This window comes from Lygodium microphyllum, chromosome 19 (assembly GCF_053477565.2).
Source record: "Lygodium microphyllum isolate KBCC chromosome 19, Lygodium_microphyllum_v1.1.10, whole genome shotgun sequence".
Taxonomy (NCBI): Eukaryota; Viridiplantae; Streptophyta; class Polypodiopsida; order Schizaeales; family Lygodiaceae; genus Lygodium; species Lygodium microphyllum.
In genome coordinates, this window is record NC_141153.1 from 68,289,585 (window position 1) to 68,304,491 (window position 14,907).

The 14,907-nt window shown below is 43.9% G+C and overlaps 1 protein-coding gene across 5 annotated transcripts in view; it reads left to right on the forward strand.

The window, feature by feature from the left end:
* The window catches only part of LOC148019985 (RING-finger, DEAD-like helicase, PHD and SNF2 domain-containing protein), a 129,885-nt gene that overhangs the window by 73,852 nt on the left and 41,126 nt on the right, over positions 1-14,907 (forward strand). For 4 of the 5 annotated variants that reach the window (XM_087700225.1, XM_087700227.1, XM_087700228.1 and 1 more), the window contains 5 exons: positions 4,708-4,920; positions 5,065-5,181; positions 5,466-5,723; positions 6,038-6,248; positions 6,495-6,715. In XM_087700225.1, the coding sequence (XP_087556351.1) occupies positions 4,708-4,920; positions 5,065-5,181; positions 5,466-5,723; positions 6,038-6,248; positions 6,495-6,715 (1,020 nt within the window). Of the gene's footprint in view, positions 1-4,707; positions 4,921-5,064; positions 5,182-5,465; positions 5,749-6,037; positions 6,249-6,494; positions 6,716-14,907 lie in introns of those variants that run through there. The other variant, XM_087700229.1, reaches the window with a different exon arrangement.

The window sequence follows — 14,907 nt, forward strand, 5'->3', positions numbered from 1 at the left end:
TGCATTTTGCCTTTTTGCTTCTTTGTAGGGCTGGGCGATAGGTTTTAGGCTATTTTTTGGCTGTGTTTGGTTTGTATTTTCCTTTTGTGATACATTGCTCAGCTTTAGAGAGGGTTCATGTGCATCCAATTGTCATGTTGTCATCACTACACTCTAGTTATTGTTGATCTTTTCTCTATGTGCTTTCTTTACTACTTTGAACTTGTGCAATCCTTATGGGTCTGTATTTTTGGCATACAATTCTCTCTGAAGATCCCTTGTCTTTTTTCGTCTTCTCTATATCTCCCTCCTCATGGCTCCTCCAGCATCTCCTCCTGATGGTCAACTTGATGACATTATTTCCTCATCTACAAGTATTATGTTGGAGACTTGCTATGTTCAACTTTAGGTTTTTGTGAGGATGCTATCTCTAGGTGCTTTAGATGTTCGAGTTGTAGAGAGGGGTGCCATACGACGGGAGAAGAAGAAGTCTCAGTGCTATCATTGTGGTAAGAAGGGACACTTTTGGAAGGAGTTCAAGGAGTTAATGGCCTTATGGAAGAAAAAGGAGAAGAAGAAGAAGCGGGATGTGGACTCCTTTGACGAGTCATCTTCTTCTTCGGACTCCAACTTTGATCCTCTGGCCAAGGGAAAGTCCAAGGCGCGGCAGGAATCCACTTCTTTAGACCGTGGGGAGGGCTTGACTACCCCTTCCTCTATTGCTTTCGAGTCCACATGATTCAGTCATCCCTCTCAACTTTCGATTGCGGAATGTGAGAGGGTGGTGAGATGTGGCAGTTAGAACTCGTCTGTACAGGTGTAGAGGTGTATGGGTTCTAGAGAGGGACGTCTGTGACACCTCGATCGAAGTCTGGAAAGTTCAAATCCTGGAGCTGGGATTGACATCCAAGTTCATGATGAGTTGGTTCTTTGACAAAATGGGTGTGGCTCCTAGTCTAAGCTTACATGAGGATTGGTCTTGTATGCTATTGTGAGACATTGTTGACAGATATTGAGAGTTGCTATGATTCTTCTCTATTTTCAGGCGGTGATACAATTGACATCGACATTAGGTTCTCTTCGAGGCACCTTGGTGGTGACTTGTGTACTCATTGCTTGGGTATCCATGGTTCTACTTTGGTGGTCCTTGTTGTATGTACTATGATGAGCCATTATCATTGTATATTCTGTTGTATCATATCACCCATGATCTGAGAGAGAGTGTTAGTAGATATGTCAGTTCATGACTGAGTCTGTGCATGCCAGAGAGGATTGGGCACATTCTAGATATTTTGGGCATTTTTTATTTGTTATTTTGACGGTGTTAATGGCATTTAATGCTGGCCAACTTGACATCATTTATGACATTATTTTTGCATATTGTTTTAGGTCCCTTCTCCATAGTCATTATGCATTATTTGTCATTCAGCATTTGATAGGTTTTGGTGGAGGGAGAGGAGCAAGTGCCAATGACTTTACAGCCAGTGACTCATGCTGGTTTTGTACTGTCTCATATCTTGGTATATGGATTCCATTTCCCGAGTATCTCTTTGCTTCTGAGTTCTTTGTGCAGTGTTCTTTTGTTTTGTAGTGTTTCTCTTTCTCTTTTCTTTGTCTCTTGTGTTCATCAGCAATTTATTACAAGAGCTTTCCATGCTTCCATCTCTATATCCACTTCTGATAGGGGTTTCAACCCCTGCACAATATCCCATAGGTTTTGTGAGGCAAGGACATGTCTCATTAGATTGGGCCAAGTAGTTAGATCCGTTAAAATGAGTCTTATTAGTGAAGGCATGTTTGGTTGATGAGGAGCAAGAACTATGATGTGTTTAATAGGTGGGATAAGAAGGATAAGGGGGAGGATTAGGAGGTGGTGGACGATAAGGAGGAGAAGGAGGAGGTAGGTAGGTAGAAATAGGCTGAAAGTGTCCAATGGGTGGCGATTGATATGGAGGGATTGGAACATGAATGTAGGTGTTGGTGGAGGTGTAGGCATAGGCATATGTGAGCCCTGTCCAAATGTCAGCTGGGGCATAACAAAATGGCCAGAAGGTCCACTAGGTGATGCCATGGAGGCAAACTATTGTCCCAATTGATCCACACTTGGTAATGGTTGGGTGGAATTTCTAGGCCGTGATAAGTCCAAACGTGTGTGAATGGGAGGACAAGCCTCCATCATGGGTACACTACCTAGCTGAGGAAAAGATGAGGTCCTAAAGGCTGTGCCTAGGAGTGAAGGACCCCCCGATGTGATGTGTGAAGACATGTGAGGTGCACTTAAATGGATATGTAAAGGAAGGTGGAGTGGAAGTAGATGGAAGGATGGGTGGGAGATTGAATGGATTGGTAGATCCAGTTATGGGAAATATTTTTGATTCCTTTTGACCATTAAATGCATTAAATTGAAATGATAAAAGAAAAGCTTCATCCACTTCAAAATGACTTTGAGATGTAAAAACTGAAGGAAAAGAGGAATAACTTGTAGTTAGTTGAAGTAATCTTTTGTACTCATCACTTTCTTTGAGTTCATGAACAAAAGTCTATCTTCTTCTGGACTTGTGAACCAATATGGTGATTGCATGGTCTCTCTTTCATGAGAATCACCTAAATCTTGCAGAAAAGAGGAAGTAGACTTAAAAGATTGTGAAGTATTAAATTGCGTACCTTGCATAGGAGTGAATGAAGGTAGAGATGTAAATGGCATAGATAAACGAGGTAGAGAAGTGAATGGTATGGATGGAGATGCGAGAGGTAAAGAGACGAAAGGTTTGTACTCCATGCCAGTTTCCAAGACAGGATAAAGAGTCCCTTGTGGAGTTTTTTTCCTTTCTGCAAAATCATTAGATTGGTGCTCTGAGTCTAAAGGGGAAAACTCAGCGTGGTGCATCCATGTCTGAAAGTGGCCTACTCCTATGCTCTCCTATCTTTGATCTCATTCCATGTATTGAGCTCTTACTCCAATGTAGATTTGTATATCTTGGCTAATGTTTGACTGATCATGATGGTCTTGTCCAAAGGGTCACCACTCTTAAAAGTGGGACTAAAGTATGGTTTGACCAATCCCTTGCATATTGCTCTATTGAACATACATGCCAATATGGTGCCAATGTAACTGAAGCATGTGAGAAGTGCTTTCGTTCTCATCCTATGTTCTCACATTTTGTAGTTGTAGATTGCCTCTCTAACCATCTCATTGGTGAAGAAGGATCACTATGTTGGTTTGCAGGCCTCTTGATGCTGCACGGGTGGCTGTACCATTACACCAGACAATTGTCTCCCATAATGGAGCCAAGCATCTGGAAATGTAATTGGTACGGTGGGTTGTCTCTGGCAAAACATTCTCCATGATCTTTTGCTATTCTGCCCTAGGAATAGCTGGTATATGTGTCTCAACTTCTGCCAAATAGTTGTGCTGCTTCTACTGCAGAAGGCATTTGAAGAGTGTCCTTGCTCAGTAATGTCTCTGAATGCCCAAAGCAGTCTCTCTGTAGACAAAAGAATGGCACAATCATGGAGCTCCAACTCTTAGTGCACATAAAAGATCCCAACCCTACAGCAGCAAAGCACACCACTTCTAAGATTGGGTGAGATGAAAATGACTGGAGAATAAGGTGGCTGAGAGAGGAGTGTTGCAAAAGGAGATGAAAACTGCACAAAAGCAGGGTTGAGATGGTGTCACCTGCTGCTGCACCAGAAAATGCAGTTCGGTTTCAAAGTACACATATACCATGCTGGTTGTGCTGAGATGGTTGTCAGCTGCATTTGGAATGCTGGCATGATCAGGGCAGGTCAGAAATTTGCTGCAAATGGAGCCTCCTGTTGCCATGATTCATGAACAGTTACTAGGGATAATGGGAGTGCTGGACACTGCTGCAACAGCAAACACGGTCAGTGATGAGGCGTTCTACCATGAGGCTTGGATTGCACAACATGAAGGTGTAAAGATGAGTGAACAGTGAAATATGAGATTGAACAACTATATGGCAGAGTGCCAAAAGGCCCCAGGTTGAAAACTGAAATACTGAAAAAGAGTGACTGACGTATGTACAATGGTGGTGCCCACAAATAGGCATGACCATACTTGCCATGTAAGAGTCCACCCTGGACATCGGCAGCTAGCCACAATATGGATCTGCTCAACATCGACCATCTCCTGATATTGTCTACCAAAATCTACTCATAGGCCTCTTCCATATGGTACAATAATTAAAGAGTATGAAGAAGCACCATGTGAACCATGTCTCTCTAGCAATACTGCCTCTCCAATGGATGGGAAGGCTCTTTAAAGAATGCCATGAAAGTACACGGCTGGGTAAAAATGCTGTATAAGTAGGCTCACCACCCCGATCAGGTCCAATGATGAGCATTTTTATGCGATTATTACACATCTTTAGCAGCTTGATATGCTTCTACGCTTTTTTCTGATGGTAGCATGGCTTGTGTCATGCCATGTCTGCAGGTTGAATCACTTATGGATCATGTTTGCAGACAGACACACTATGTCGACAATTTGATCAAATGTAGTTGCACGTGTGTGCATGCAATTTTATACTGTGGTTGAAGATGTGTGCAGACGAATGTAGTGTTTGTATACAACTTGATTGCTGTGCTTGTTTGCAGACAAACATAATCTATGTAGAAAATTCGATTATTGTGGGTGCGCGCATTTGTTGTTGGCGATCTGAGGCATAGTTGATTAATCCTTAAGAACTGGCTTTTGGATTGCAGATGTATGAAAATAGATTATTTTTATTGAAGTCAAGCGCAGCAAATATTGGTGAAGTTGTATCATTGGAAGATGCTTTCGTTGCACAGCAGCGTGTGCTCAGTCAAAAGCGACTGAACACAATAAAAACAGCTGCTGGATCATCTGGTTTGTCAGAAGATGACTTGGTGGGTGATAGACAAAGAAATCAAACCATAGATATTGCAAACATACAGGTAAATAACAAAAGATGTGAACGTACAGGGCCAATATTGCAATCTTTTTTTGACTCACCAGGGGATGCAAATGATAATCTTTGAATTTCTTAAGTTTTACTGCCTACTGATTTTTCTTTACCTTGCATTTAACAACTGCTTTAGGTGACTCGAGCTCCATCAGAGACCGAAACTATTCTGAAACTTATCAAAGCAAACATGAAGCAGAAAATGGGACAAGATCTTTGGGTTGCTAGCACAAAACACCTTGAGGCCCTTGAAGTAAGATGCAGTTTACCTTCTCTGTTAAGGAAAACAGTAACTTACATGCAAAAAGTAACAATGGCATGTATGTTATTGCTTGACTGGTTGCTATCCTACAAAGTAGGACAGTTGCTTTTTGTACCTGAGTTGTGAATTGTTAACTGCTTATGAAAGAGATATTTGATGTAGTTTCTTGATTGTCTTATAAATCAATGATTATGCTTGACTTTGTAGATATGGTCATTGTCCAAGTTGGTCAATTTCGTCCATGAAGATTAATATTGTTAAACATTTTTTGGTAGGCTATGCGTAAGGAATATGCACAAGCTCGTATGCTTGCAGTCTCTCAACGCATGGTGTTACTTGCTTTGGATGAACTTAACATGGCAATCACCCGGCTCCGCTTTAGAATTCCGGGGGAGGAAGCATCTAGTGCAACCGAGGAACTGTTTAAAGTGCATCCTGAGGAGCTTCCAGGAAGGAATGCACAGCTAACTGGAGACAAGTTTGCAGCCTGTGATGCCTTATGCCGTGCAAAAGGCCAGTTCCGATATTTGAAGGTGCACTGCATTTTTTCACTTCCAGGTTCAGGATAAATTTTGAGCTTTATCTAGCTTACTTTATACTGCATGCAAGTTTAACAGCTTAGTGCCATAACTAACTGAAGTTAGTCTGCACGAAAATTTGCATAGAGGAAAGACAACAAATAGCTCCTCTGGATTCACAAAATCATATGTATGCAATCCAAACAACATAATACAGCATGCAGCTTTCAGGCTTAATCTTCTCACTGATTGAAGGAATTAACTATTTAGTGTACAAATGTTTTACATGCCTTTTTATAGTTGTTGAGAGCAGTTATTGTTTTGTACAGGGTTTGGCCATTACAAGAGAGAGATCCAGAAAATGTGGTGATCCTTTGAAGTCAGGTGAAAGCCAATTATCAATGGAAGGCAATGGGATAAAGGATTCTGAACCAAGACCAGCTGTTTTGGGAGGTAGTGATGAGACTTGTCCAGTTTGTCAGGAGACTCTGGGCACTGAAATGATGGTCCTTCCATGTGGTCATATGCTTTGTTGCAAGTGTAAGTGATATTAATATGTTTATGGCTCTATCTGTGTGCCTAAAGCTCCCAAAGGGAGATGGTTTTTCGTGTTTTGAGAGAAGGAAATTCTATTAATAACACCTTGGAGAAAATCCCCTGAGGTAAAATGGAAAGTACAAGGAACTCTGTAAAGTGTAACTAAATACATCACAAATACAATGGTTGTGTGAACAATCCAAGGGGTCATGTGAGATTATTCATGCAGCTGTTCCTGTTGCTATGCAGGCACAATGAGAATTGTTGAAAATGCTCCTGACTCAGTGCTCAGACCAGAGATGAAGAAAATAAGATGTCCTTCTTGTAGGAACCACACCTGCGCTGGGAATATTGCATATATAGCTAATGAATCCGACCAAAATTTGTACTCCCAAACTTTAAGTCGACTGTACGACAGAGAAGAGGATGCGGAATCTTCAATCATTGTTAAAGGTTCATTTGGGACAAAGGTAGAGCTCATTTATAATTTTCAAAAAATGAGTTGTTAGTTATGGCTATAATTTCTTTCTTCCCTTTTTTTGTGGTGAGAAGTGGGAATTCCATACGCAGGATGTTAAAGGTTCATTTGGGACAAAGGTAGAGCTCATTTATAATTTCCAAAAAATGAGTTATTAGTTATGGCTATGATTTCTAGCTTCCCTTTTTTTTTTTGGTGAGAAGTGGGAATTCCATATGCAGGATCTGTATGTAGAAACTTATCTTTGCTTGACCTAGTTGTACTCAAATCAAATATAGAAAGCTCTGATGAAAGCAAGGGTTCATCATTTGTACAGAAGTCATACTACCATGGCCTTTTCATATGGAAATCATATGTCAAACAAATACAAATATGAAAGTATGAATGAAGTATGATTCGGACCTCGGGAATGAATCCTACCTTACCCCAATTTTATTCAGATAATCAAGAACCACGTAATTAAGGCAGTCATTTTTACCACATTGAGTACTTTAATCAACAAGCTGAGTAAAAACTAGAATTCATTATTCAACTAGGTGAAGTGGTGCACATAAATTGGTCATGTGATGTATAGCTCCATTGTTCACAATACAAACAGTAGTAGAAGTGCTTGACTGCAAAGAGTGGGCCTTTGTAGTCACCTCGCCGGGATATAACTTGCAGATATAAACCAAACTTGAGTACTCAAATGTCTATAAAGAGATGAGGTAAGCCTCAACAGACCAGACAGACAAGCCCTTTGGCGTTGAGAATGAAGTTGACTATGATGGCTGACCGGTGGTAGTGTGGGTCCATTCACGCCAGTGCCCTTGATGTTGATTGCCACCACCTTGCCTCCCTTGCTATTGGGGTTACTCGATTGAGGGGCCGGGGTCTGAGCCTTTGATTTTGGTTGTGTGTCTTTTGCCTTTTATCCATACTCATCATCAAAATAGCCAACCTTTTGACAATGTTGACAACACCTATTTGTTTTGGGTACATTCTATCATCCTCATTTAAGAGATGATTAGGAGATTCCTTGTGAGTCACTAGCTTTTTTTTGATTTTGATTTGAAGTTTGGTTTTGGCCGTTGCTGCCCCTTTTGAAAGGTGGCACTACAGGCCTCCTCTGAAGATGAAGTGCTATGAAACTGATCGAGTAGTTGAGCGTAACATAGTAGCTGACACTAAAATTCATAGAAGGTGGGCATGGTAGGTTGTAAGATCACATGCTGCGCAAAATGAAAGTATTTGCTCGGCAACTTGTCTAGAAACAGCATGACTTGGTCATTAGAGGACTTAGGAGTCCCCATAGTGGAGACATAGTTACCTGGAACGGGGAACGGGGAACGGGAACGGGAACGGGACCCCTTGGAATGGGGGGAACGTCCAAGGTCGGGGAACGGGAACGGGGGGAACGGCACATGTCTTAAATGCCCCAAATATGCCCTGCATGACCCAAATTGCCCCAAAAAATGTCCCTCTAGTTGCCCCAATACCCGTCAATGCATGAAATTGACCCAAATGTCCCAAAATTGACTCGACTACCCCCATAGCTCCAAATTGCCTTGAATTGCCCCAATTATCCCAATTTCCCTTGAAATTAGACAATATAAATGGATGAATACCTTGGAATTGAGGATCGGCTGAAATTTGATTTTGATTTGCAAGAGTTGATAATGCATCAAATTTGAACTTTGCATGGACTCCTAATTAGCTTGTGGGTTGTCTTGACACTTTGAATCTTCAACCCGAGAGAGAGAGAGAGAGAGAGAGAGAGAGAGAGAGAGAGAGAGAGAGAGAGAGAGAGAGAGAGATTAGTGTGTGCACATTAGGCAATGGAGATGGGTGAATATGTGGTAGAAGGATTATGACCCAAGCAAAAAAAAAAACCAAGAAAAAACGTCAATTTTCAATAAACAGGCCTGGAACGGCCGTTCCAAACAGGGAACGGCAGGGAACGGTAGGGAACGGCAGGGGGAACGGCAGGGAACGTTCCCTGGCCGTTTCACGTCCTTGGAGGGTTTGGAACGCGTTAGGCCGTTCCTATAGGCCGGAACGGCCGTTCCCTGTTTCTATGAGTGGAGAACTCGACGAGAAGTCGTGGTGGAGAACTCAATGAGAAGTCGTTAATACTTAGCCAATTTGGCCTTATGGCCATGTGGGTTAGCGATTTGGAAATTTTGGAGTTCATGGTCAAGTGTGATGTGAGGGTCTTATCTTGAGCTGTATAGTGGTCAGTCAAGTGTGCACATTGCTCGGATGTTAGGTCAAAGTGCTGTAACTGTGAATGAAACTTAGGGAGAAGACCTCTCATCAACTCAACTATGATGGAGGCATTCCTAGCTTTCCATGAATGTACAACCTTATATGGAACGAGTGCAAGCATGGGCTTTCCAACCCTCGCACAAGGTCCCATAGGTTCTGAGAGTGAAGTACATGCCTCATTAGATTCGACCAAGTGGTGTAATTAGACCCATTGAAACGAGTCTTGTTAGAGAAAGTGTGCTTGGTCGAAGAGAAAGAGGAACCATGAGGTGTTGGATAAGAAGTGTAAGAAGGATAAGGGTAGGAGAGAGGGCGATAACTAGCAAGAGATGGCAGGTAGGCAGATTTAGATTGTGAGTGTCCATATTGGTGCTAATGATAGAGGCATTGGAACATGAAGGTTTTCGTAAGGTCCTGATGGAAGTGGAGGCACTGGAGCGTCAAAGCCTTGTCCAAAGGTTCGGCTTGGCCACAATAGAGTAACCAGTAGGTCTAATAGGTAATGCCATGGAGGCAAACTATGGTACCGGTTGATCAACACCTGGGTAAGTAGGGGTAAGGACCCATGTTGGGTATGTCAAAAGATGACGTACCAGCGAGACAGTAGGGTTTGCGGGGAGGAACACGGAGTGAACTCGGCAAACATGGAGAAGAGAAGAGAAGAGAGAAGAAACTCTGATGAATGAAATGATGAAGACCTGAATCATGGAGTGAATGTGATACAAGGAACAAGGGTGCCGTAGCACAAGGAAGATGATGAAGACAGCCATGAACCACAAATTGCAATGTCCTCCTGAAGGGGTATGAGGGTAGTGGAGAGAAGAGGTGACAGACTGAATGAATCAGCCGTGAGGAATGAATGAGAGAGTGGCCTATAAATAGGCACAGTCAGTCTAGGATGGTGCCTCTTTTTGGGGCTGCAAACCTTAAACGTAAACCCTAAACGCAAAACGCAGAAACACAAAAACGGAAACTACGGGTGAAGGATTTCTCAACACCCCCTCTCAGGCCCAAAAAGGGGAACAAGAGAAGAGTGAGGTGGAGATGCAATGCTACATGCTGAAGAATGCTCATTCAGCAGGTGCCACTTGAACAGTGTCCCTCGTGGGGAAATTGTTTACTTGCCCAAGTGCCCTAGTACATAGATGATGAAATCATGCAATGCATAGGAGGAATGTCGGACTTTGTGTGGTGCAGAGAACCATAAGAATATACTTGTACTCGATCTCGGGAGGTGGCTCCATGTTGACCAAGTGACCAAGGCAAGAAGAGAAGAGGAGAAAGAAGATGTAGAGGATCCCTAAGATCCAAGATTTCCACTGAAAAGGGAACCTACAGTAAAGAGCAGCAGACAGAGTAAACTGGAGAATCCGAAACTCAACCTCGGGAGAGAAGCCACTAGCTCTGTGCATCCATGCTGGAAGGAATATAAAGGCCTCGTCACCAGTCGCGGCTGAACCTTCGAGGTCCTGATCTAGGTGGTACTTGAAGATCCTGGGTATTAGTAGAAGAGATGACTGGTCGAAGACAGCCACCCCAAGAAAGTAGAGGATGGGTGAAGAACTTCATGTGGAGTAGGTTTCCCCTTTGAGGTGGGAGGTGGAGGGGCCCCTGCCCGTTTGAGGGCAAAGAAATAACATCCCCCTCTGAAGTAGATAGGGAATCCAGAAACTCATGGATCACGGACTCTGAAATGTCTCATGACGAAGGAAGTGCAGCCGGTTGGGCTGAAGAAGGTATCTGGGGTGTCGAAGAGCTCCCAGAGGTAGCCTCTCGAACTTGAGTAGTCGAGGGTGGGGCTCAGAATGAGCAAGAGGTGGGCAACAATTGCTGTCTCTTAGTGGAGTAGACTGGGTAGACGAAGGAGTCGAGCAACCACTGTCTCTTGAAGGAGCAGACTGACGAGGAGACGGTATCAAACAATCATTGTCTCTCGGTGGAGCGGACTGCAGAGCCTGTTGTGGAAGCCACTGTACATGAAAATAAGTGGGAGAAGACTGCTGCTGGCATTGCGACGATCTCCAAGAGGTCGTGGCGCCAATCGATCCTCCATGTGCTCGAAAGGACATAGTGCGCACCGGATGCGTCTTATTGCCTTGAGCATAGTACTCTGATAGTCGATGCATAACGATCTCTGTGGCCCAGAAAGGAGAGGTGGCACAAGGAGTGCCTGGTGGAAGACGCATATACTTCGGGGGGGTGGGGAGCAAAGGTCGAAGTTGACAAACAAAGCATCAGTGGTGTGTCCAGTGATGCCATAGTAGAAGCACCCAGTAGTTTGGACATCTGTTGGTAAAGAAGCCCTGGATACCAGTGTGCCTTGCTGAAAAATGAAGAGGTCAGCCACCATGAACCACGAACCGCAATGCCCGCCTCAAGGGGTGTGAGAGCAGTGTGAAACACGAACCGTAATCTCCGCCTCAAGGGGTGGGAGGATAGTGGAAGGGTTGGAAGTGAGTTGCCAGTGGGAGGAGGATGTGACCAGCAGTAAGAGGTTGCAACGAGTAGAAAAACGCAGGTGAGGAGAGAGAGAGAGAGAGAGAGAGAGAGAGAGAGAGAGAGAGAGACTAAAAACGCAAGTGAGGAGAGAGAAATACTAAAAACGTAGGCAAGACAGTCTGTAGAAGAGAGAAAGACTAAAAACGCAGGCAGCAGGAGAGAGAAAGACTAGAAATGCAGGAAAAAAACAGCAGCAGCAGTCAATATACTGAAATCAGCTCCGAACAGTGTGTGATAGGCTCGAAACAGGTGCCATACTTTTGTAGACAGTGATGGCCAGCTTGGACCACGATATCCTCCGTGTTTGGGGTGTGGGCAGCAAGCTGAAATACCTGAAATCTGCAAAAACGAGATTTTTTTTTGAATGGAGAGTGATCAACGACAGTCGTTCTGCTGTAAACAGCTGCAAACAGCGGGTGGAAGGATGGAAACATGTGCGAGACTGTAGATGACAGCAAGGGATAGCTGAGATTGCAATGTCCTCCACAATAGGGGTATTGGCAGCAAGCTGAAAACACTTGAAACATGCAAAAACGAGATTTCGATGCAGCGGAAGAAGAAGAGAAGTGGATGCCAAACCCGCCACCGGTCTTTGCCTTCACTGGAGTGGAGGATCTTTGCCGCTGTTTGAGCAGATCCAGCTCTGATACCATGTCAAAAGATGACGTACCAACGAGACAGTAGGGTTTGCGGAGAGGAACACGGAGTGAACTTGGCAAACATGGAGAAGAGAAGAGAAGAGAGAAGAAACTCTGATGAATGAAATGATGAAGATCTGAATCATGTAGTGAATGTGATACAAGGGAACAAGGGTGCCGTAGCACAAGGAAGATGACGAAGATAGCCACGAACCACAAACCGCAATGTCCTCCTGAAGCGGTGTGAGGGTAGTGGAGAGGCTGGAGAGAAGAGGTGACGGACTGAATGAATCAGCTGTGAGGAATGAATGAGAGAGTGGCTTATAAATAGGCACAATCAGTCTAGGATGGCGCCCCTTTTTGGGGGCTGCAAATCCTAAACGCAAAACGCGAATTGCGGGCGAAGGGTTTTTCAACAAGGTATAACGCAAAGGTGTATAGAATGGAGGTTGAGCATCTCCCAAAGATGCATGTTCACCACCCGAATTGGAGATGAAGAGGCCCTAAAGGTTGTGCCTAAGTTTGACGAACCCCCTAGTGTGGTGTGTGCAAAATCATGTGGGGACTGATATGCAAAAGTGAATGGTGTGTGATAGCGGCAAACTAAGTGGGTGGGATGGGTGGGTTTGTAAATTGAGATGTTACATTAAATTGATTTTGAGTAGGTGAATGAAATTGAAATAAAGGTGATGTGGAATGCAAAGAAAGCAATTCAGCAAACTCATTCTTACTATTAGAAGCATAATGAAAAGGAAGGGAAAAAGAAGAGATACCTGACTTTTTCGTATAATCACCCCTTCTTGTGTTGACATACTTGAGTGGGTCTTCCACGGGGGATTTGAGATGTTAGGCATATGGCACTCTTGCTTCAATTTGGTCTTTACTAGCATGTTGCAAAGGTGGTTAAGAAAGAGAAATAGAAGAAGGAACAAAAGTGGAAACTTGTGTACTTTGCATTGAAGTAGAAGAAATAGGCTGAAAATAGGAAACATGCTACGAATCTCTCTCCAAGAGGGGGGCCTATCTCTAATGAAGGTCTTCACCCCGCACGGCCTTGCAACATCATCAAACTTGTGCACTACATTTGATGAGAAGGAACCAAATATACTTTCTTCATGGAGCTTTTGTTTGAAGGCTTGTTGATGTAACTCTTTGGATTTCTTGGCTCTATGAGCCAAGATCAGGTTCAACTCCTTATTGGTGATGTCTCAAATGAAGTTGGAAGGATCTATGGTTGTGCTGGAACCTTGCGGAGTTGGCAGTGGATGCCACTCCTGCTCAGTTCTCGGCATACGCTCCTTTGTGGAGTGAGTCGGTATAGATGTGTTTGAAGTCATCTGACCCACTGTAGTTCTTGGCTTGTGAGAAGAGCTTTCAGATCAAGGTGTAGGTTTCTTCAAAGAGAAGCCAGCTTTGATACCATGTGGAGAAACACCTTAACCTAGCAACTCAAACACAATCGTACGACAATAGCACAAAGTGATAGAAGAACACATTCAGCAGGGTCAGGGTAACTCAAAGACAAAGAACACACTGAATAAGAAACTAAATGAATTTAAATAAATACAATGCTAATGCAACAAATACACTATGTGGTGAAGGAATACTGAGCTTCGAAATCCTATGTCTCGAGGAGTGGGGTAGAGAGTATGAGTTGGATAGTGTGTTGTACTTGTGACGGATCCCAAAATGCAGCAAGGCAGCCTCTGAACGTGTTTGGCAGCAACAAAACTAGCAGTTGATGCTGGATCCACAACAGACTGGCAGTAGAAGGTGGAAATCAGCAGAGACAGGCCTGATGGATGACATGGCAGCTTGGCAATGTGCAGCAGCAGCAAAACACAGATTTTATGCACTGTTTGGGCTGGGCGGTAGCTGTACAGGGTAGATCAGCAGCAAAGAAGGTCAAACGCAGTCTAGGAGCAGCTGCCTGATGCTGATGTCAGTAGCAGCTGACGGCAAACACAGCCTGTTCAGCAGCTGGACCATGAACAGCAGCAGTTGCTTGGTGGATAGCAGCTGTTGCTTGATAAACAGCAGCAGTATCGGGGCTGGAAATAGTGGAAGACAACAAGAGATGGCTGGGCAATAGGTGCTAGTAGGTGGACAACAGTTTGGGACAGCTCTGGCTGAGATATCCTCCGCATAAAGGGTGTGGACAGCGAAGCTTTAGCACTCGCAAGCTACAAAAATGAGATTAATTGAGTGGGAGGGTAGCCTGTCTATTTATAGAAAGTTTGAGGTTTCTCCCAAATTAGGGGTTTGCATGTGGAATATTGAAACTCTCTAGAATAGGGTTGTCATGTCTGATGGCATCCAATTAGTACCGTTTGATACTAGTATGGTGCTAATTGGGCTAATAAATATTGAACCTATGTCCAAAGAAAAAACTCTTTTTTTTGCAAGTAAAATGTGGCTGATTATATTACTAAAAAAAAACCAATTACAACAGAGTGCTCATGCTCAACAAACTAGTGGAGCTGATGCAAAGTCACTAATACATCATGTATACAAGCCTCTCAAGGCGGTCTGGGGGGATGGGGGCAAGAAGCCATGGGGCCAACTGGGGCTGCCTGCCTGCATCACGAAGAATAGACTGTGGCCGCCCCAAGTACGTATAAAGTGACCTCGGAGCTCCTGACGAGCCCTAGACTCGCCCTGCACCTGGTCCCATCGGCCGCGGAGGGAGTGGATGATGGAGGTCCAGAGCTCTGCTAAGGTCGCATGTGCCGAAAGTCTCTCTCCGCCGAAGGCCTCCTGACACCGCGCCTTCTAGATATGCCATCCAGTAAGACTTCCT